This window comes from Schistocerca gregaria, chromosome 2 (genome assembly GCF_023897955.1).
Source record: "Schistocerca gregaria isolate iqSchGreg1 chromosome 2, iqSchGreg1.2, whole genome shotgun sequence".
In the NCBI taxonomy this organism is placed as follows: Eukaryota; Metazoa; Arthropoda; class Insecta; order Orthoptera; family Acrididae; genus Schistocerca; species Schistocerca gregaria.
The window spans coordinates 467,435,242-467,457,760 of NC_064921.1; the positions used below are offsets into that span (position 1 = coordinate 467,435,242).

Sequence of the window (22,519 nt, forward strand, 5' to 3'; positions counted from 1 at the left end):
GTAAAACTTGGCGTTAAGAATGTTAGATCTCTTTCAATGTGAATAAAAGCAAGGCAATGACCATAAACAGAGAGAACCCAATCTATATTACTATATAAAGACAAGTTGTTATCTGATGTCAGCAAAAATCTTGAAAAGTACTTGACCGATTTACTTCAAATTTTTACAAATATTCTAATAAATCTTCAGACACATATAGGCTAAGTATTTTTTAAATATATGTAGTATATAAATATATTTTTGGAATCAGAAACATAAAGCTATGTTTAACATCATTACCAAAAACCCTGAAAAATTCTATACCAATTTACTTAAAAATTTACACAATATTCTTAGAAACATTCATATGAACACAAGCTATAAACTTTTTTAAACAACGCATAATATTTCTGTCAAAACTGACTGTGAGAAAGAAATGCTATACAGTGCTGTGAAAATATGTGGTTATGTTTTCTTTCTCGCTGTCAGCTCTAACCATGATAGCAGGATGTTTAAACCATGACACAAATTGATTCACCCACATATATTCTTTCTCCTTATGCACAACTTTAAACAAAAATTGTGTACACAATTATGTACTAGTTTGTTTTCTTCCTCACAGTCTGTTTTACCAGAAAACCTGAAAGTTGTATTTATGGCTTATGGGTTTATGATTATAATACTACTAAGGAATCTGAGTTGTCCGATAATTTGTCGTTCCACCCATTTGCAGATAGAAACTACGTGAAATACTGTCACTGAAGCTACTATCCTCAAAGATCCAGCAGCAGGAGAGGTCATGATCACCAATTATTCCAACCAATTTACCCATTTATTTTAAGCAACTTCAAATCCCTATCACGGATTCGCTGGCTGTAAACAATAAACAAGGCTCAATGTCAGTGATGGGAGCAACAGAAAATGGGTATGGGACAGAGAGAGTGGGTATGGAGAGAGGTGGAGGGGGCAGGGGGTGAATGATTTGGTGGGAGGGGGGAGATGGGGGTGTCAGATGGGGGGAATGGGGAGAGGTGGAGGGTGCAGAGGGGGGGAGAGAGGCTGGGGGGGAGAGAGACTGAGGGGGAGAGATAGGTTACAGGGGAGATAGGCTGGGGGAGAGGGAGAAGGAAATTGGGGGCAGGGAGAGGGAAATTGGGGGGAGGGGGGGAAATTGGGGGCGGGGGGGATTGGGGGTGGGGGAGGGAAATTGGGGGTGGGGGAGGGAAACTGGGGGCGGGGGAGGGAAACTGGGGGGAGGGGGAGGGAAATTGGGGGGAGGGGGAGGGAAATTGGGGGGAAGGGTGAGTGATTGGGGAGAGGGGGGGTGATTGGGGAGAGGGGGGGTGATTGGGGAGAGGGGGGGTGATTGGGGAGAGGGGGGGTGATTGGGGAGAGGGGGGGTGATTGGGGAGAGGGGGGGTGATTGGGGAGAGGGGGGGTGATTGGGGAGAGGGGGGGTGATTGGGGAGAGGGGGGGTGATTGGGGAGAGGGGGGGTGATTGGGGAGAGGGGGGGTGATTGGGGAGAGGGGGGGGTGATTGGGGAGAGGGGGGGTGATTGGGGAGAGGGGGGGTGATTGGGGAGAGGGGGGGTGATTGGGGAGAGGGGGGGTGATTGGGGAGAGGGGGGGTGATTGGGGGGAGGGGGGGTTATTGGGGGGAGGGGGGGTGATTGGGGGGAGGGGGGGTGATTGGGGGGAGGGGGGGTGATTGGGGGGAGGGGGGTGATTGGGGGGAGGGGGGGGTGATTGGGGGGAGGGGGCGTGATTGGGGGAGGGGGGGTGATTGGGGGGAGGGGGGGTGATTGGGGGGAGGGGGGGGTGATTGGGGGGAGGGGGGGGGTGATTGGGGGGAGTGATTGGGGGGAGTAAGGTAATGGACAGTAAGAGTGGGGAAGGTGATGCATAAGGTGGGAGGTGATGCACACAGAGAGGCAGCAGGAGGCATTAATAAGGAAGACAGGCAGGAGGAGGACATAAAGAGATGGGAGAGGAGAAGATGGATGGAGAGATGGGGAAGGAGGAGATCAGGACATATATTCAATCCTATATATATTAAGCAATTGCAACAAACTGCCAGGTTTGTTTGTAGTTTACAACTACAAAATAAGCAGTGAATATCTAACAAGACATATCATTTAAATATTTCAAGGTAATACTAAGAAACAATATGTAAAGGGATGAACCCCTGAAATTTGTAGTAGGTTTAGTCAATGGAAGATTTAGATCTGTTCACAGGGTTCTGAGAAAGTGTGTACATCTGCGAAGAACTATACATACAAAATGCTAGTGTTTTCGGAGACGCACTGTTACAACTGGGAACATGTCAGCACAGCTGATACAAAACAGAGACACATCACAACCGAATTATCCAAATTTCATTAAACTTGTTAGATGTGTCATGCACCTACAGACACACAAATGATTATAATTTCAGAGAAATTGGGTAATTTATTGAAGAGAACTAACTTCACAAATTGAGTCAGTCAATAATGCACTGACACACCTCTGGCCCATATACATTCAGTTATTCGGCTGTGCATTGACAGATAAGAGTTGTTGAATGTCCTCCTGAGAGATATCATGAGAAATGCTGTCCAACTGGCATGTGAGATCATCAATTCCTGAGGTGATTGGAGGGCCCTGCCCATAATGCTTCACACATTCTCAATTGGGAAGAGATCTTTGAAGGCCAAGGTAGGGATTGGCAAGCACAAAGAAAAGCTGTAGAAACTCTTGTCACGTGCAGGTGGGCATAAGCCCAGGATGGACTGTCATGAAAGGCAACAAAAATGGAGTGTAGAATATTGTCAATATACTGCTGTGCTGTAAGGGTGCTGCGGGTGACAACCAAAGGTGCACTACTATGAAAAGAAAGGGCACCTAGATGACGATTCCTGATTGTAGGACTTCATAGAGGGTGACATTCAGGTAGACATTCCATCACTATCCGAGGCATCTCCAGACACTTCTTCCTGGTCATCAGGCCCAATTTGAAGGGAGACTCACTGAAGACAATTCTACTCCAGTCAATGAAATTCCAAGCTGAAGACATGTCTGGGAATGCCCAGGACAGTGGTGAGATAATAACTCTACTCTCGCCTGCCATAGGGCCTAACAACTAGTAGTGATGGTCTGGAGTGTCATTTCATTTCATAGTATGATCCTTTTGGCTGTCATCTGTGGCACCCCTACGGCAAAGCAAGCATCCCTACAGCCCAGTGATACACTGACAATATTCTACGCCCCGTTTTGTTGTTCTACATGGCAAGCCCTGTGGGGTAACATTTCAGCAAAATAATGACCTCCCGCACAAGCTGAGTTTCTACTTCTTGTCTTTGTGCTTGTCAAGTCGTACAATGGCCAGCAAGGTCGCTGGATCTCTACCCAACTGAGAACATTTGGAGCATTATGGGCAGGGCTCACCAACCAGCTCGAGATTTTGAACATTTAATGCTCCAACTGGGCATAATTTGGCACAATATCTCTCATGAGGATGTTCAACAACTTCATCAATCAATGGTAAGCCAAATACCTGCTTGCCTAAGGGTCATAGTTGGACCAGCGCATAATTAACTTGCCCAATTTGTGAAGTTCTTCCTCTTGAATAAATCACCAGATTTTTCTAAAATTTAATCATTTGCTTGTCTGCATATGTTTAGGATAATTCATTCATGGTTGCAAGATGTTTTTATCTTAGAGTGTATAATAAAGATGCTGATTGAACATAAATGGAAACATTTGGAAGAAAGACAACATAGATCTTACAGAACCTTGTCATGTACATTTATGATGAATAGCATTAAGAACGACTGGGTGACAACTCTGATGCCACAAAAACACAAACTGCTCAAAATAAGTTTTGTAGCACCTGCATATCTGCAAATGTGAGCAAGCTTAAGAGTCATGGGTAGCAGAGACTGCATTAATAATCACCACAATACTAAAAAAGTAGCTTTACTGCAAAAAATAGCCAAAATAAAGGCAGTCTGTTCGAAAGAGGACATCTGTGGGATTAAAATCTGTTTTGAATTCACAGGGTCCTGCGGACTTTATATATACAAATAATGTTTCTCAACTATATAAACAAGGACAAGACAGCTTGTTTTTATATTTTTATTTTTCTTAGACATTACTGAACTACACACTCATCATCAGTGACCTTTAATTTATTTTCATGCCCACATAAAATGTTTTCAGATGTTTATGGAGAAGTTCTATTAATTTTTCTGGTTTCCAGAATATTTTTGTAATTGTATATATGACGCTCCTCCCCCCATGAACCATGGACCTTGCCGTTGGTGGGGAGGCTTGCGTGCCTTAGCGATACAGATGGCCGTACCGTAGGTGCAACCACAACGGAGGGGTATCTGTTGAGAGGCCAGACAAACGTGTGGTTCCTGAAGAGGGGCAGCAGCCTTTTCAGTAGTTGCAGGGGCAACAGTCTGGATGATTGACTGATCTGGCCTTGCAACATTAACCAAAACGGCCTTGCTGTGCTGGTACTGCGAACGGCTGAAAGCAAGGGGAAACTACAGCCGTAATTTTTCCCGAGGACATGCAGCTTTACTGTATGATTAGCATGGAGAGCTGCATCAAACCAGTCTCAGGACTGAAGACAACAACAACAACATATATGACGCTAAGCAAAAATACTGTGAAGGCAAGAAAATAAAACAGAAGACCACTGACACAATGCAGATCAATGCTAACCTGGAAAAATAAAAGTATAAAAATCAAGCAGCCTTATACTCGTCTAAGTACACAAATAATGTCATTTATCACACAAAGTCTGTTGATAGCTAACATTCAATATCATGTTGCTCCATCCTGTGCATTGTAACATGCTTGGATCCTCCTTTGCATGGTCACCACAACATGGTCAAGACATTGCTGGTCATAACTGTCTTAGTCTTCAATATCAGCCCTACTTATATAATCCAGTGGGTGATGAGAATTCCTGTGACAATACACAGAAGTTTCAACCTGTCTCATGAGTGACTACCCAGATTTATGTCAGCAGACACTGCAGGTCATTCCAGCCTCCTGAAGGAAAGTTTTCATGACATGGGTGATCTGTGCATGTGCATTATTTTGGAAGAATAACTGACCTTTGATGACAGGGCTTACCAGCAGATTGGAGGATCCTGTCCTGATACCACATAGCCCTCAAATTCTCTTAATGTTGAGAAGCATCCATCAACCCTACATGGCACTGCTCCAGAACATAACTAACTCATCTCCCTGTTAAGTACATGAAACTGCATGCCCGAGATGTGTATTGGTCCTTGGCACCTTCACTCTCTTCTACAATGATTATAAGCTATCACAGAAATACTGCCCTCATTGGTGAAGACATTCCAAAGCCATGGAGCCTGGTTCCATTCCAGGCATTTACTTGCCCACAGTCACACACCACACTGCTGGGAACAGGTGGGTTGAACTGTTATTCATAATGGGCACCTAGAAGCAAATCGATTGCATGGAGGCAATTACTTACTGAATGGATTGACACAGCCCTCCCACTCGGCTCCATGAAGGCAGTGCACAGTTCTGTTGCATTCTACTTGAGGTATCTGTGAGCTATAATATGTAGACAATGGTCATCAGTTGGTGGTGTAGACCTGAGGTGACCATGATGAGGCAGATCTATTCTGTGTTTTATCTCTCACCATAGCAGCTATGTTGTCACATGAGGGTTGAGAAAGGGGTTTCTCATCACGAAAACACAAACAATGCAAATCATGAGGATGGTGCAGCCCTTTTGTTGATCAGTTTACCTCATGAAGGGACAATATAACAAGATAAGAGAGTTTACAACTTGTACAGGGGCACAGAGTCATTTTTGTCATTCATGTCCATACAAATGTATTAGGACAGATAATCATTAATACTGGCATGAAGTATGCTCTGCCATAACTGAAAAGTACCTTGTGGAGTATATACCATAAATAGACATAGATTCCATTCATGTGACACACAACACTAGTCATTCATCGTGGGAACAAGAATGGACAATTCTGAATACAACAATCGCTTATTCAACTGCTCGTAACAGTATTTGCTGTATAAGAATTGTTATGTGAATGAACTTAAAAAAAGTTTGAAAATTATACATTACTTGCGTATTCTTGCAGTTAAGTCTTCACTTTTGGATCCAAAGAAAAGTCATATAGAGCAGAAGCAGCACTGTAAATATGACAAAGTGGTAACACTATCAAGTGTGAAAAATGTATTGCCATGCCCTAGAATGACTTATAGAATGTAACTGTGTTTAATATGGAACCAACAAAAAAAGTAAGCACTCACTGTCACTAATTAATAGACATCACACAGACCCAAAGAACACCCAAGAAAATCACAATTCCGATCACACTAACTTAATTTGCTCATAGCAAGTACAGTACTCTATTAATACTCTGGACATACTTGTCATCTATACACCCTACACCTTTAAATTTTTTTAAAACATTTGTTGAAGGTGGCAGATTACAATGCAGCCACCACCAACTGCTCAGCTGGTGACAGCTTATCTTTCAGCAGCACACAGTGGCTCAAAACATCATCTCCTCATGTCATCTGGACAAATTAATTTTTGAGGAAATTTTAACAAAGAACAATAAGAACGAAATGATCTGCTATTTTACAACCGCGAGTGGTAGAAGTACATGTAAAATGGAGAAAGGGTCAGTTTCATACACTTAAAAATTCTGTGAAACTTGCACTACCTGCAAACTTTACTTTGTTAGTTGGAGTAAATCATTGTCAGCAAAGCACTTTTTTGTCAGAACATGGAAATCCTGACAGTTCAAAAAGCTTTTTCTGTGTATTTTGTATTTTCTGCATATTGAAGTGAAATTCCAACAGTAGTAAAGTTTCATAGTTACATTTATTCTTACTGTCTTAGATCAGGAATACAAATTATTCTTAATGAAATAATCTAGCTGCAAACACCATTGTCACCTGCTTAATTGCTTTCTATATTATCTCTTTCTGCAGATGTCACAGAATTTCTTAATGGATTTAACTTAAGTAATGCTTATACCCCACAAGCCATATTACTGTGTATGGTACTTTGGGTATCATTATTGCCTGCCCTTCATTCCATTTATGTGGGAAGACTAACTGTCCACAAACACTGTGTTTATACATAAAATTGATACTGATATACCAGTGAAGTCATTTTGGCAAATACTACTGGTGACTTAAGTCACAAAGCATGTAAAACTGCACCGAGCATTTTTAATTCTGTAGAAAACAAAGTGGAACAGGCCTAGCCACACGTCTGTGGACAATAGAGAATATGTCTCATGTTTTCAAAATATATTTCTGACAGCATTTTCCGGGTGGAAGTACGTTTAGTATTTTAAAATCCACCAGACCATGCCATACGATCTGAACTTTTTAATCTGCAGTGTGGTGACATGCTAAAGAAGAAATATCATAAGGAAACACAAATCCACAAAAGCCTACTAACTGTTGAAAATTTTCTGCAAAGATCTTATGCCTGGAGATTTGTGGTAAAGATTTTTATAGGACTTTTTAATACATTAAACACATTGAACAAATGAAAAAGCCTTGGTTGTATAACACACACTGACAAAAACCTTCAATAACAACATTTCTCAATTGTCTATTCTGAAAAAGTACAAAGATAAGTCAGACAAAATATCTGAATAGCTCTATACCTGTTCATGTAAAGCTCTGTACAACCCTTTAATAGCATTGTAACAGGCCATATTATCCCTATGATTCCAAAGTGTACAGATACAAATGCTTAAAACAGAAGGGTATTTTGTTCACTATGTTCAGTGATGTGTAAAACAAGTCTAGCTGAGTTCATATTGTCAACTGTTTCATGCAACGTGCAAGATACCAAACCAATAGACATGGTACCTGCAAATTCCATCAACTATAGAGTTAGAGACATGATTATATTTTTGCATGCAAAAAATGTGAAACCTCTGACATTCAATGTAAGATTTCTTGTAGCATGCTGCAAAGTTGTTATGAATGGTGTCAGTGTCTGTAAGTGCCGAGTGGTGGCAGAAAGACAAGCACCATGTTGCCAAAGTGTCATAATACACACTGTTGTAAGTTCATATACTTGAGCCACATAGCTAACTGGGCGTGAGCCTTCTTTAGTTACTACGAACCACTTTACTTATAGAAAAAGTTTCTCACAAACTTCTGACACAACAAAGGTGAAGTCTGTTTTCATTTTATTCATTATTCAGAGTTTCCTCACATGCATATATAATCTTTTTATTTTATTTGTGTAACATAACTGTCCTCTCACCATGTATCACAGACCTTGCCATTGGTGGGGAGGCTTGTGTGTCTCAGCAATACAGATAGCTGTCCCATAGGTAAAATAACGAAGGCAGGCTATCTGCTGAGAGGCCATACAAACACATGGCTCCTGTAGAGAGGCAGCAGCCTTTTCAGCAGTTGACAACTGTCTGGATGATTAACTGATCTGGCCTCGTAACATCAACCAAAATGATACTGCTGTATTGCTACTGCAAACAGCTGAAACTAGGGGGAAACAACAGCCATAATTTTTCCCGAGGGCATGCAGCTCTACTGTATAGTTATATGATGAAGGCATCCTACTGGGTAAAATATTCCGGAAGTAAAATAGTCCCCCATTCAGATCTCCGGGTGGGGACTACTCAGGCGGATGTCATCATTAGGAGAAACTGGCGTTCGACAGATCGTGGAATGTCAGATCCCTTAATCAAGCACCTTGGTTAGAAAATTTAAAGAAAGAAATGGATAAGTTACTGTTACATTTTGTGGGAATTAGTGAAGATCGGTGGCAGCTGGAACAGAACTCCCCATCAAGTGGATACAGGGCTACAAACACAATGTGAAATAGGGAAAATTCAAGAGTAGGCCTAGGTTTAATAATGAATGAGAAAATACAAATTCAGTTAAGCTGCTATCACAGCAGTAAAGTTTAAATGCCAACTAGCTCCACTGATGATGAAGAGATTTATTTAATGGAAATGAAAATGTAATAGTAATGGATGGCTGAATTTCAACAGTAGGAAAAGGAAGAGAAGGGAAAAAATAGTTGGTGAATATAGACTGGGTGAAAAGAATGAAAAGGAAATCACCTTCGTAAAGAGAACAATTTAATTATCACTAACACATAGAAATCATGAAAGAAGGTTGTACACATGGAAGAGACCTTTAGACATTGGAAGGTTTCAAATTGATTATGTAATGGTAAAATTTTAAATTTTAAGACGCTTCCAGAGGCAGATGTGGACCCCTATCAAAATTTATTTACTGTAGATTAAAACTGAAGAAATTGCAAAAAAAGATATGAAATTAAGGAAATGGCACCTGGATAAGTTGAAGGAACCAGATGTTTATGGGAATTTCAGAGGGTGTAATAGGCAGAGTTTGACAAGAACAGGGGGAAAGGAATACAGTAGAAGAAGAATGGTTAGCTCAAAAGATAAAATAGTGAAGGCGATAGAAGATCAAATAGGTCAAAAGGCAAGGCCAAGCAGAAATCCTTGTATAACACAGGAGATACTGAATTTAACTGATGACAGGAGAAAATATAAAAACGCAGTAAATGAAGAAGTTGAAACGGAACACAAATGTCTAAAAAATCTGATTGACAGGAAGTGCAAAATGGCTAAGCAGGAATAGCTCGATGACAAATGTAAAGATTTAGAAGTATATTTCACTAATAGGCCTTTGTAGAGAAGCAGACATATGAATTTTAAGAGCCCAGATGGAAAACCAGTCCTAAGCAAAGAAGGAAAAGCTGAGAAGGTGGAAGGAGTATACAGAGGGTCTATAGAAGGGAGATAAACTTTTAGGCAATATTATAGAAACAGAAAAGGACACAGATCAAGATGAGATGGGAGACAAGATACTGTGAGAGAAATCTGACAGAGCACTGAAAGACCTAAGCTGAAACGAGGCCCCAAAAGTAGAGGACTTTGCATCAGAATTACTGAGAGCCAACCATGGCAAAATCTTACATCTGATGGGCAATATGTATGAAATAGGCGAAATATCCCGAGACATCAAGGAGAGTACAATAATTCCAATCCCACGCCCCTTAAAAAAAAAAGGTGCTGGCAGGTGTGAATATTACCGAACCTTCAGTTTAATAATCCTGGTTGCAAAATAATAACTCAAATTCTTTAAAGAAGAATGAAAAAACTGATAGGAGCCAACCTCAGGGAACATCACTTTGGATTCTGGACAAATGTAGGAACAGACAAGACAACAACGACCCTACAACCTCTCTTAGGATATCATTTAAGGAAAGGCAAACCTACATTTATAGCATTTGTAGGCTTACAGAAAACTTTTGACAAAGTTGACTCGAATACTCTCTCTCAAATTCTGAAGGTACTAGGTGTAAAATACATTGAGTGAAAGGCTATTTACGGCTTCTACAGGAACCAGATGGCAGTTGTAAGGGGTCGAGGGGCATCAAACGAAAGTCATGTTTGAGTAGGGAGTGAGACAGGATTGTACCCTATCCCCGATGCTATTCAATCTGTACATTGAGCAAGCAGTAAAGGAAACCAATGAAAAATTTAGAGTAGGAATTAAAGTCCAGAAAGAAGAAATAAAAATTTTGAGCTTTGCCAGTGACATTGTAATTCTGTAAGAGACAGCAAAGGACTTGGAAGAACAGTTAAATGGAATGCACAGTGTCTTGAAAGGAGGATATAAGATTAACATCAACAAAAGCAAAATAAGGATAATGGAATGTAGTCTAGTTAAATCAGGTGATGTTGAAGGAATTAGATTAGGAAATGACACGTAAAGTAGTAGACGAGTTCTGCTGTTTGCTGTTTGGACAGCAAAATAACTATGAAGGTCAAAGTAGAGAGGGTATAAAAAGGGGACTGGTAACGGCAAGAAAAGCATTTCTGAGGAAGAGAGATTTGTTGAGGTCAAATACAGATTTATATGTTCGGCTATCCTTTTTGACAATATTTGTATGGAGTATAGCTATGAATGGAACTGAAACATGGACAATAAACAGTTTAGACAAGAAGAGAATAGAAGCTTTCGGAATGTGGTGCTATAGAAGAATTCTGAAGATTAGATGGGTAGATCATGAAAGTAATGAGGAATTACAGAATAGAATTGGGGAGAAAAGAAATTTGTGGCACAACCTGACTAGGAGAAGGGATAGATTTATTGGTCACAATCTTGAGACGTCAAGGGATCACCAATTTAGTACCGGAGCGAAGTGTGGGGGTATAAATCATAGAGGTAGACATGACTACAGTAAGCAAATTCAGAAGGATGTAGATTGCAGTATTTATTGAGAGATGAAGAGGCTTACATAAGATAGAGCAGCATGGAGAGCGGCATCAAACCAGTCTTAGGACTGAAGACCACAAAAAAGGCAACAATGACATAACTGTCAAAAGCTGGCACAATTCTGCATATAATATTCTGCACTGAACTTCCATAGTTTACTGATGCACACTAGCCATGCTTCAAGTTCCTCAAACATCAAAAAAGCAAGCTATACTGTCCAGTCACTTTAATGTGAGTACCATGTATGTTCTGACATCAACATGCAATAACAACTCACAGGTGGCAGCACTAGCAGTGGAGTGTATATAAAATTTGTCAGGGGAGAAATTGAAAACAGTGCAGTAATTTGGAAATGTCGTGATTTATCTGGCATTCAAAGGGGGCACAATAATAGGCTTTTGGGCCAAGGACGGAAGCATTTTCAAAATGGCAAAATTTGTAGACTGGCTGCATGCTGACGTGGGTAAAATGTACCATGCATGGAAAAGTGGTGCTATCCAAAACTGGTGCCGAAAGAACCATGGGAACAGCTGATGGGTGCACAACGACTGCAGAGAAATGTACAGGCAAATCGATGAGTAACTGTTGAGAAGCTGACCATCCAGATGAACTATGGGGCTGCCAACAGTGTCTGCTGAACAGACAGATGAGCACTGGATGGTTCGAAGGATCCAGGCTGAAGGGGGGGGGGGGGGGGGCATTATGGTTTGGGTAATGTTTTCATGGCATTCCCTGGGTGATCTCAATATTCCGGAATGTACAATGGATCAACACAAGTATATATCTATCTTGGGAAACATGTCCACCCCTACATACAGTGTGTTTTTCCTCAGCATGATGGCATCTACCAGCAGGACAACGCAACATGTCTCTCAGCTTGTAGCGTACATCCGTGATTCGAAGAGCCCACAATGAATTTACCATACTACTCTGGCTACCAAACTCCCCAGATTTAAACCCAATCATGAATCTGTGGGACTACCCCTATAGGACTGTTCATGCCGTAGAAACTTGTCCAAGAAACCTTGAGCAGCTGGCCACGGCACTGGAGTTAGCACGACTCCACATTGCTGTTGGTACCTTGCACAACCACATAGATACTCTTCCAGTAATTCTCAAAGTGGTCCAAAGGGTTATTCAGGCCTTTGACAGGTGGTCACATTTTCTAAAGACTTTTATATACAATCAACAGCTTATCAATTAGAGAGTTTGTTTTGTCAAGGCCACGGACAGAAAATCAGATGCGACTTTACTGGAAGAAAAATAGAGAGCCTGATATCTGTAGGGAGTAATTTAGGGGAACACTAGCAGATTTAAATGATGACAGGCCATGTCATGGGAAAGCTTTACATTATGTTAGTCGCGAAATGCTTCCTGAAAAACTGGTAGCAATGGGGGTCAAAGGGATAAGAAACAAGTGGTTTCAGTTTTATTTGTACAATAGATCATAGGCTCCGGAACTCACACTGGTTCATTCTAACCAGAAAATCAGATTTGTATAAAACTCAAAGAAAGTAGATACTGGGTGCCTCAGGGCACTGTGTTAGGCCCACCTTCTGTTCCTTATTTATATAAATGATATTCAGTCCTCAGAAACTGCATGTAAAATCGTGTTGGTTATAGGAGACACTATGAAATAATGAGCAATGTTCAGAAGTCAACACCTACAACAACTGATCGAGTTCTCAAGCCATACACTCATAGTTCAATGCCCCAAACATTAATATGCACGAAACAAATTACATTCAACTTGGGAAAATGAATCAAAACCACCTGGTACTCTGTGAAACTGAGTTAGAAAGAATTTGATGCACAAAACTTTAAAAAAATTATGTTAATCAAGACAAACTAGAAAGATAATTTATCAGAACTCTCAAAGAGACTCAGTTCAGCATTTTTTGCTCTGAGAATCACTTCAAAAGTATGGCCCTCACAAGGTGCTACAATGGCTTACTTTGGTTGCTTTCAGCCCCTTATAGTTTACAGACTAGTGTTTTTGAGGTAAAACTAATAGTTCGTTAAATGAAATGTTTATATTACAGAAAATGGCAATTCAAATTTTGTCACATAGTTCTGGAAGCCGCTATTTGAAAAGTTGTGTGCTCTTACTGTAGCTTCCCTATGAGTATATAAGTGTGTGCCGATGACAAGCTAAACTTTATGACCAGTAAACCGACAGCAAACTTGGGTCCTTCCACAAAGAACAAATAAAAACAACTCTTACTTGGTGTCTTTATTTATAATGCACTGCTAACGTACAAGACGAGGCTGAAGAAGGAAACAGCTTTCAGGCCACAGTTAAAAAAAATTTCTTTTTAAGAAATGTATCTGCAGTGTAAGTGAATACATTGTCTTGCAGAAATACTAGGCATTCGTTTCCCGCTGAGTATTTTGTCATCTGTTATAGGGTGTACCACCTACGATCTGTGCATCCTTGCACAAGAATGTTTTTGCCGTTAGTTTCCAGTTTTCTGGTTCAGATTCAGCAAAATACATTTCCTCAGAGCAGGGAATCAGTTGCAAGAAAATTTATGATGGATACAACATCGACATGTGTTCATTTGTCTACATTTTTCAGAAACGTTTAACCAAGTTTCATGTTCTACTTACATTACTGATTTTATAACTTCTGTATGATTTAAGTTCCTTGTAAACTAGGTACATGTGGTTTCTTTGCAAATCACATCCTGATAAAGATAGCCATATCGTGGTTATTGCACTGGATGCACATTTGGATGGAGTGGGGTTTGTTCCCCGACAGGTCATCCTGATCCAAGTTTTTCATGGTATCTGGAAGTTGCTAAGGTGAATGCTAGGGTGGTTTTCTTGATAAGGCAATGACCTACTATCTGTTCTTTCCTCACCTAATTCTATCCTACTTCATGTTTATATATGCAGTACATATTTTATTTCTGCCATGTATACATGTTCTACACTGCTGTGTCAAATGGCCACAGGACAAATAAATAATAAATAAATAGACCCTAAACAATGAGTTTTACTAATTCACTACTGTAAGGTTCAAAGAAAGGGAGTACATTTTGTTTTATTGAGAAACTGGGGAGAAAGTGTCACGAACATGATACAGGATTCAGGGTGGAAATCATTAAAACCAATGTGATTTTCATGACAGTGGGATCCTCTCATAAAATTTCAGTCAATAACTTTCTCCTCCGAATGTGAAAATATTTTGTTGCCACTGACCTACATAGGTAGAAACAATCACCATAAATACGAGAAATCAGAGCTTGCATGGGAAGATATAGGTGTCAGTTTCACCCACATACTGTGAGAGAGGAATAACAGAGACGTGTGATCTGTAGAGTAGCCATGTAGATGTGGAAGTACATGTCTCACTTTGCTGTAGCAAAACAGGGGTATTCATTAACAAAAGAGAAACTGACTTCCTGAGGTCATCAATGATGACACAATGGTGGAATGTTAACCTCAACAAAACCACTTTTTGTCCTTTATGATTGGTTACCTAATTCTTAACAAGAAGGAAGATATGTCTATGTGTCTACATTCTATCGATGCTGACATCATTTTGTGTGATAGCATAATAATGGACAAGTTTTTAAGAACAAAACTCACTTTTCCAATACTCAATACCTCCGAGCATTTCAACTGATACTTCACACACTCAAAATGATGCCTCATACAAACATGTTTTGCATCATCTTAATTTCTAGTGAAATTTCATGAGTTGGTTTGGGAAGAAATTTGCCTTTTAGAGCAGGTTCTGTAAGATAAATCACTGCATTATCTGACATTTAAAGGCTCTACATCTATGATAAATTTTTTCCACAACATACATAAGTCCAGTTTTTTAAGAGCACTTGAGATTTGTGATGAAGTGTAAAGTCTTCTGTTTCTTAATGAGCACTTACCAAACCGTCACAAATTATCATACCAGATGAGTGAAATTTCATCTGTTTCCTAAATGTATATTTGAGAACCCTATGCTTTTCACAACATGCTACATAAAAATTTCTTTATTTTTAAAGAATAACTATCATGTTTAGTGAGGTTTAAAAACACAACACTGGTTAAATAGCTACCTACAAAAATATAGCTAGTTCTAACTGAGAAGTCCAGTCGCAAACAGTAACATTCACTTTAAATTTTGTGAAGAATCGTTTAGTAGAAAAACTACTCCCAACACTATGAAAAAATGAGTATGGCCTACCACATTTTTTTAATTGTGTCTGCAACTGCACTCTATGTAACAACAATAAATTAGTATCCCTACTTTTAACTTTCAATACATCTTCAACAAGAACATAAATAAGACCATGCCTGGGAAACAAGTTAACACTTAAATACGGTAAGAACATTACCAGCAATTTTCCTTTTCCCAGGTAGGATCTTTTAGTGGTCTATAAGGGTGATGCTGAAAAGCAGTAATATTCATCTTTTTTTATAAAACAGACTTCATAAACTAAATTTTAGCTTATATGTATATATACTATATGAGCAACTGTTATTAATGACTAGTTCTTTTAAAGAATCTGATTAGATGTACATTTAACCATTTTACCTTTCTAATGCAAAATACTACCCTTAATGTTCTCTCAATAAAAAGCAATTTTTTTTCTACTCCTAAGTGTATAAACTAAAGAATATTCCAAAGCTTTTTTCTTGTGGCTGTCATAATGTGTATCGTGCCAAAAGCCTCAAATGCTGATGGCTGAAACACTGCTTCACTGTGCTTTTTACTTCGACATTTCACAAAATTTAAACTTATCCTTCTTATGGTAAGCACAAACAAAGCCTAGACTTCCTGCAAGTGTAAAAAAAAAAAAAAAAAAAAGCCTTCATGAAACTTTATTGCAAGTCTTCAGTTTTATTGCGATAATATTCTGATTAATCAAAGTTCCTCACTTCACATTTCAACCAACTTGCATTCTTACTTTTATAAATAAACTATTTTTTGCAAGTTGAGCAGAGCATCACAAATGAAACACTAAATTGCCAAATTCATTACTGACTATCACAACACTAAACCACTATGTAAAACTGCAAAAACTTGGTGTGGAATGAGGTCAGTGACTGCAGATTGTGAAAAGAATCTGATTTTGTCAGAGGGCAGGACCTAAATTCATTTCTTATTTACAATGCCACATTTAAAATTTACTCTCTATCTCCTAACTTGCTGAATTATTTTATTCCCATTACTTAATTTAAAAAACACAATAAATGTACCTGAACAATTAATTGCTAAAGTGATCTTACAGTGTCCACAGTTCTTGTGTTAGATACTGGTATTTGCAATTAGCTGACGACGAGAGCCAATCTGGCGATAGCAAGCAGTAGTCAATAAGAATTGCTGCATCTAATGATTTCTGAATCTAATGTTTCTTGACTGCATTTGTTTATGACATTAATGGAAATAAAAACAGATGTGCTTAACTGACCTGTAGGTTGTAATGTGACAATCTGCTTGAAAGTTGGTGAAGCTAGTGCCCAAATCTCAACACAACAACATGACTGCCGCAACAAATTGATGTGCAGCATTGCCCAAGATACATGTATGTCATTGCAAGATTAATTTATGTGTCTTGTTTCCTATTTTGCCGGATGTGGTCAAATTCTAATCTAATATAACAAAATACTAGCTAAATCAAACAATGGGAACTCCAGGCTGGAATATCAACAATGTAGGAAAAGGTACTGCTTACCATAAAGATGACATGTTAAGTTGCAGACAAGCACAATTACAAGACACGTACGCACAAGCATTCGGCCACAGCTGATCTGAGCTGCCCGAGTTGGTGGTCATATGTTGTGGTGTGTGTGTGTGTGTGTGTGTGTGTGTGTGTGTGTGTGTGTGTGTGTGTGTGTGTTTCCTTTTCTGATGAGGGCTGTGGTCAAAACTTATCTAAGTGTCTTTTAAATGTTTCTGTCTGAAACAATAAGTGTCATCTTTAAGGTAAGTAACAATCTACCTTTTGTTACCAGAATCCTTTCTTTCAGGAGTGCTAGTTCTGCAAGGTTCGCAGGAGAGCTTCTGTAAAGTTTGGAAGGTAGGAGACGAGATACTGGCAGAAGTAAAGCTGTGAGGACCGGGCGTGAGTCGTGCTTCGGTAGCTCAGATGGTAGAGCACTTGACCGCAAAAGGCAAAGGTCCCGAGTCCAAGTCTCGGTCGAGCACACAGTTTTAATCTGCCAGGAAGTTTCATATCTTTTGTTACATTATTAAAATACCAGCTAACTTTATTTATGAACTATAGGAAATTAGGAACAAGTATTCTGAGTGGTTACTGACAACCAACTCATGAATTTTCATTCAGTTCCCTTCATTCATCACGTGAAGTGTTACCAACACTGCCACGCAACACAAGAGCCCCTAACACTGTAAGAGCACTTTTATTGAATTAATCACTGTAACAGGTGATGATCATGAAATGGCTCTTCAAAATATTGATACTGAGAAAGATATTTGTTCCTTCCATTATGAGCAATGAAGCACTGCTATTGCCCTTAACCGTACAGAAGAGACAGACAGACAGACAGACAGAGTGCTGAGATCCCAAAGCAATACCATAATGATTTACACAAGCCACTGTCAACTACTTACAGTCTAAGGTGTCATAAGTTACATGTCATTAAAATGAGTCACGGTACACACAATTCCTTTAGAAGAAGATGATAGCAGTTTGTCTGTCTTTTGCAGCAGAAGAGTTGACACATTAGAATGGTAAAAAAAATTCGAACAAATGGTACAACCCTCAAGTGAATCACCTTTATCAAAAACCCACAGTTTCTGAATATTAAATGCTTTTAGGTCATCATTTAATCAATACTTGTGACAAGTACTAATTCTGGAACTGGCATGGAAACGCAGCTGTTCTAAATTCAGACTTATGATAGATATACACAAAAGTATCTTACTGAAACATTAATAAACTTTAACTCTAGTCTCTTATCTGGAGTTTTGAGACCCGGATTTTACAAAAAAATGTTACCCACATCATAGCATTCCTACTTAATGATCTAAACATAAGCATTCTCATACCATATACTACAGCTATTCTATATACTTACCTTACATCAGGGTCCCAACTTTCATTAAGAGCTAAGCTAGCTGATGTATGAAGAACTGCAACAAATTAAAATTAAAGTCATAACAAGGAAATATTCTCGAAAATTACATATTAAAACTAAGAAAAACATTTCATAAGGAGCAATGCACTTCATCCCGTAACACCTGGTAACAACATTATCCTCAAACGAAATTCATTGCAAGATCAGAGTACTCCAAAGTGACCTTAAAAAAACTTAAATTTAGTACTTGCTTTCCTGCCCTCTTTACATTTTGGGAATTGAGTTTTTAATTGTTTGTGAGCTGCCATCAGAATCCTTACGGTAATTTATAAGTTAGATCTTATTTTTACAATAAAGAAAAACAAGGATAGATGTTTCTCTCAATCACAAAGCATCGAGTGTATGAAAGTTCTGACACACTGTGTGTGTGTTTAACTGCTCTATTATAATGATGAGATGAAGCTGGGGGGTCTGAAGCATCCAGCTGTGCTATAAGCAGAAATAAGCATACAACCTATTTCTCTCTTATGTATTTCTGTGTATTTTTTCAGGTAATATCATTAGTACAGTTAAACCACCTACCAGACATGAGTTCTGAAGTTTAATGGAAACGGACACACATTAAAAGAGAAAATGTCCTAGCTGAAGTGCATTACGTAACTGTCTTTGCTAAAAAATTTCAGTGTTTCAGAAAGAAAGGTAGATAATACTTTGCTGATATTTTGTACTTCTTACTAATACGAAAGCACTAACTTTATAGTTCAAGTATAACACCCATACTCAGACCAATTTCCTATTTTACTGATATTACACAAACATATTTCAAACATAGGCCTAGTAGCATAGATTATCCTTCACCAATAATTAAATTCATCTAAATCCATGATAAAAAAAACAACTTTCAAAATGTTTTGACAGTAGAAATAATGCATAAGTCAACTACTTCATACAGAAGCAGTAACAATATCTTAGCAATGAATTATTTTCATACAAGTAGTTCTTCGGAAATTTATTTCCTAACTCAAAATGAACTTTATGGCCTTAATTAGAATTTATATTTGGCAGAACAACTCTGAAGTATGACGTGACAAGCTAAAAGAATACATTATATACACAAACTATGTTCACATTCGGGTGGTGACTTATGGGAGTGACTGCAAATGGGGAATGCCTTTACAGTCACTCCCACCAAGCACTGTACCAAGTGTCCACATAGTTTAAAGGCATAAACAGGGGAAGTTATCGCAGTTTTCATTGTAATTTTAAATACAACTCTAAATGACAGTCATTCTGTTGCGAAGAATTTTAAAGACAAATGATGTTCAGTAAGAATGGTAACTGTTCAATATTATCAACACAAGTCAGATTTGACACTGTACTCCAACACACAATGACAACTTCATCTCAACTTTTTATAACACATTCTATGGGAAAAATTCAACATTTAGCATCAAATATAGATAAAGCAAATGTTTAAACTGTTTTAAATATCAACTGTCATTTATTACCCTGAAGTTTATTCTTATGCGATTGGACCAAAGAAGGAAAATCCCATTAGAAAATCAAGGACATGAAGTATTATTCTTATTGATGTTCCCTGAACAAAAAAATCACAAGTAAATATCCAATTGAGCCCAAAAAAGATCTTAATGTTGACTTCATAACAAAAACAGAAAATTTCTCCAAAGTAACCAGTAACATTTATTTACATGAAATGCTGATTTCCCAATATTTATATCAAACTAAGTAATGTGAATGAGCCACACACATAACAGGAAAATGAAAACTTTGATGAATTATCAGCAATAACAGAAGAAGTAATTAAACAGTCACTTGCCTATCTTTGACCCATTATGAACCAGAAAATGAAAACATGACTCTGAACCGATATGAATTTGTGCAATATTATGACATGCCCTGTGTGCTGCAGTTGCCCAATTGCTAGGTTTTTTTCCCAACAAATCTTTAGACAGTCAATCTGTCAATAATAGTAGGATAAATATTTTCCTTTACATAGTTATAGATTGAAATTATAAAGGTAAACCGATTTGCAGTTCTGTTATTAAACAGTAATTCACAAGTAAGTAAGAAATAATATGACTAAAGTAAATACAATATCAAAAGTTATAAGACATACAACTTTCCATGTGTAAATTTGTTATAGCAACAAATGTGTTATTTTGGTATGGAGTTGTGTCATTGACAACATAATATTTTGCCTGATGGCTTACAATTCATTACTGACTTACTAAGAAACTTTAAAAGAAGGGGTCATCAACTCAACAGAAGAAAATTATTAATTAGCAAATTAACACACATCAGTGCACAAAACTGGTGAATTTATCTGGCAAAATTATGCCCACGTTTTAACAAGCTTAAATGGAGGACACTAACACTAAACGCTTTTCAAATAATTTATTGGAGTCCTGGGAACATAAGAAAAACGAGTTACTGTTATCGTACTTTCAATTTATGACACATTGTCCTAGACAACTGCAAAAGTCTACTGATCTGGGATGAACAAGTCAATGATTAGAATCATGCCAGTACAACAGAACATAGGAAACTGAGGTAAAAACAAAACCTGTCATGTTTACATTACGTCCCTAATCATATAAGACTATTTTACACTACACATTTTCCATTCACGAGATCTACTGTAGGTAACACCTAACAATCACATTAGGGCGTTCTAATTCTGCTACAGGCGATTGCCTCCAGCAGTAAAACAGAAATACAGGCTAGTAGTGAAATAATGCCAACCAACTCGCGCGCCCTTCACAACTGCAGAGGTTATCTGACCAACGCGAACAATAACTACACTCTGTAACGCAGCTCTTGTTCACTCGCACAGTTCCCATACTTCTTTGCTACAGATTCACTAATATTTACGCAAGTCCGTAACAATGAAATAGCATACATTACGTAAATTGGTTTGGAAATTTGCTTTACACTTACTCTGTACATGAAACAGTCCAACTGAGAATTGACATATTTCTGGCATTTGCCTTAAAATTTCTTCCGTCACTAGATGTACACCTCTATGTTGTGGCCTGAGATTAATTTTTCTCTGAAACCAAGCCGAACCTATCTGCAATCCTATTCCTCTGTTCGATGAAGCCATGTTGAGCACACTACTACATACACTTGCCGCTGTAACTTCAATCACGAATACTATGAAGTCGACAGCATGTTCCAGCTCTCTTTTAGATTCATTTCAGATTCTTCATCATACTTCCACCGACTTCTTGCATGCTCTAACCATTACACTGACGCAGCAACCCACCAACTCCCACTACTATTGCAGATCAAAGTTCAAGCAGCACGCGTTGCAAGGTATTAGATTCATAACTATTCCATCAGTGGGCAATCAGCTCATTTCACTCAAGAACACATTTTTATCGTTTACGTTTCATTAAAACAGGTATCGAAACCTTGCTTGTCAGTAAACCTCCCACATACTTGCACTAGAGCTGCCATCTGTTTTGATTCGATCCCCTAACCATTTCATCGCTGAAGTACGAGAAAGAATAGCTTCTGGTGCTGCGAGACTCCTCAAAAGATATTGGTTTATTACATATTTATGTGGCCGGACAGTGAAATTTATCTATGCTAGAATAAAAAAGAATCTACGTTTACGACAAGGTATTTCTCCAAGAATAGCTGTCAAAACTCCCCGAGAAAATTTACATGCAGCCTTGTTGGAGGAGGAGACAAGGCAAATGTAGACAACTTTTCTTCATTTCTATAACCGATATGCAGACCAGGACTGCATCACCTTCCAAGTATTGTTCATGAAATGCTTAATGTAGAACCCACACATGTCACCCACGTTTGCCATGTACACTGGTCATGAGCTAAATTCGTTTTATTTTTAACTCTGACAATGAGAAAATACTTGAATATTAACTGCTCTACATCTCGTCGGAAATAAGACTTTGAACTGAGAGTGGTTTAGGGCGCTACGGAGCTTTCATAATGAGATAATAGTGCAACATCGTTCATTGCTTGACTGTAATTGCTAGTAAGGATATTCCGAAGCGGTACTTAAATTCAAGCTCTCAAAGGCGATATTGTCAGCCGGAAAGGAATTAGAAGGGGAAGTGATACATCTTATTGTAATCGCTAGTAACAAAAGTGTTTACATCTGTCTTCAAGCGTCTGACAGCTCAGTTTCATCAG

The 22,519-nt window shown here is 38.6% G+C and overlaps 1 protein-coding gene across 1 annotated transcript in view; it reads right to left on the reverse strand.

Annotated features, from left to right (window-relative positions):
* Positions 1 to 22,199, reverse strand: part of LOC126326230 (UPF0047 protein YjbQ) — a 61,430-nt gene extending 39,231 nt beyond the window's left edge. Inside the window, exons 1-2 of the mRNA XM_049995611.1 lie at positions 21,296 to 22,199; positions 18,338 to 18,392 (exon numbers count right to left, since the gene is read on the reverse strand). Of these exons, the coding sequence (XP_049851568.1) occupies positions 18,338 to 18,392; positions 21,296 to 21,461 (221 nt within the window). The 5' untranslated portion in view covers positions 21,462 to 22,199. The remainder of the gene's footprint in view (positions 1 to 18,337; positions 18,393 to 21,295) is intronic.
* Between the last annotated feature and the right edge of the window lie 320 nt (positions 22,200 to 22,519).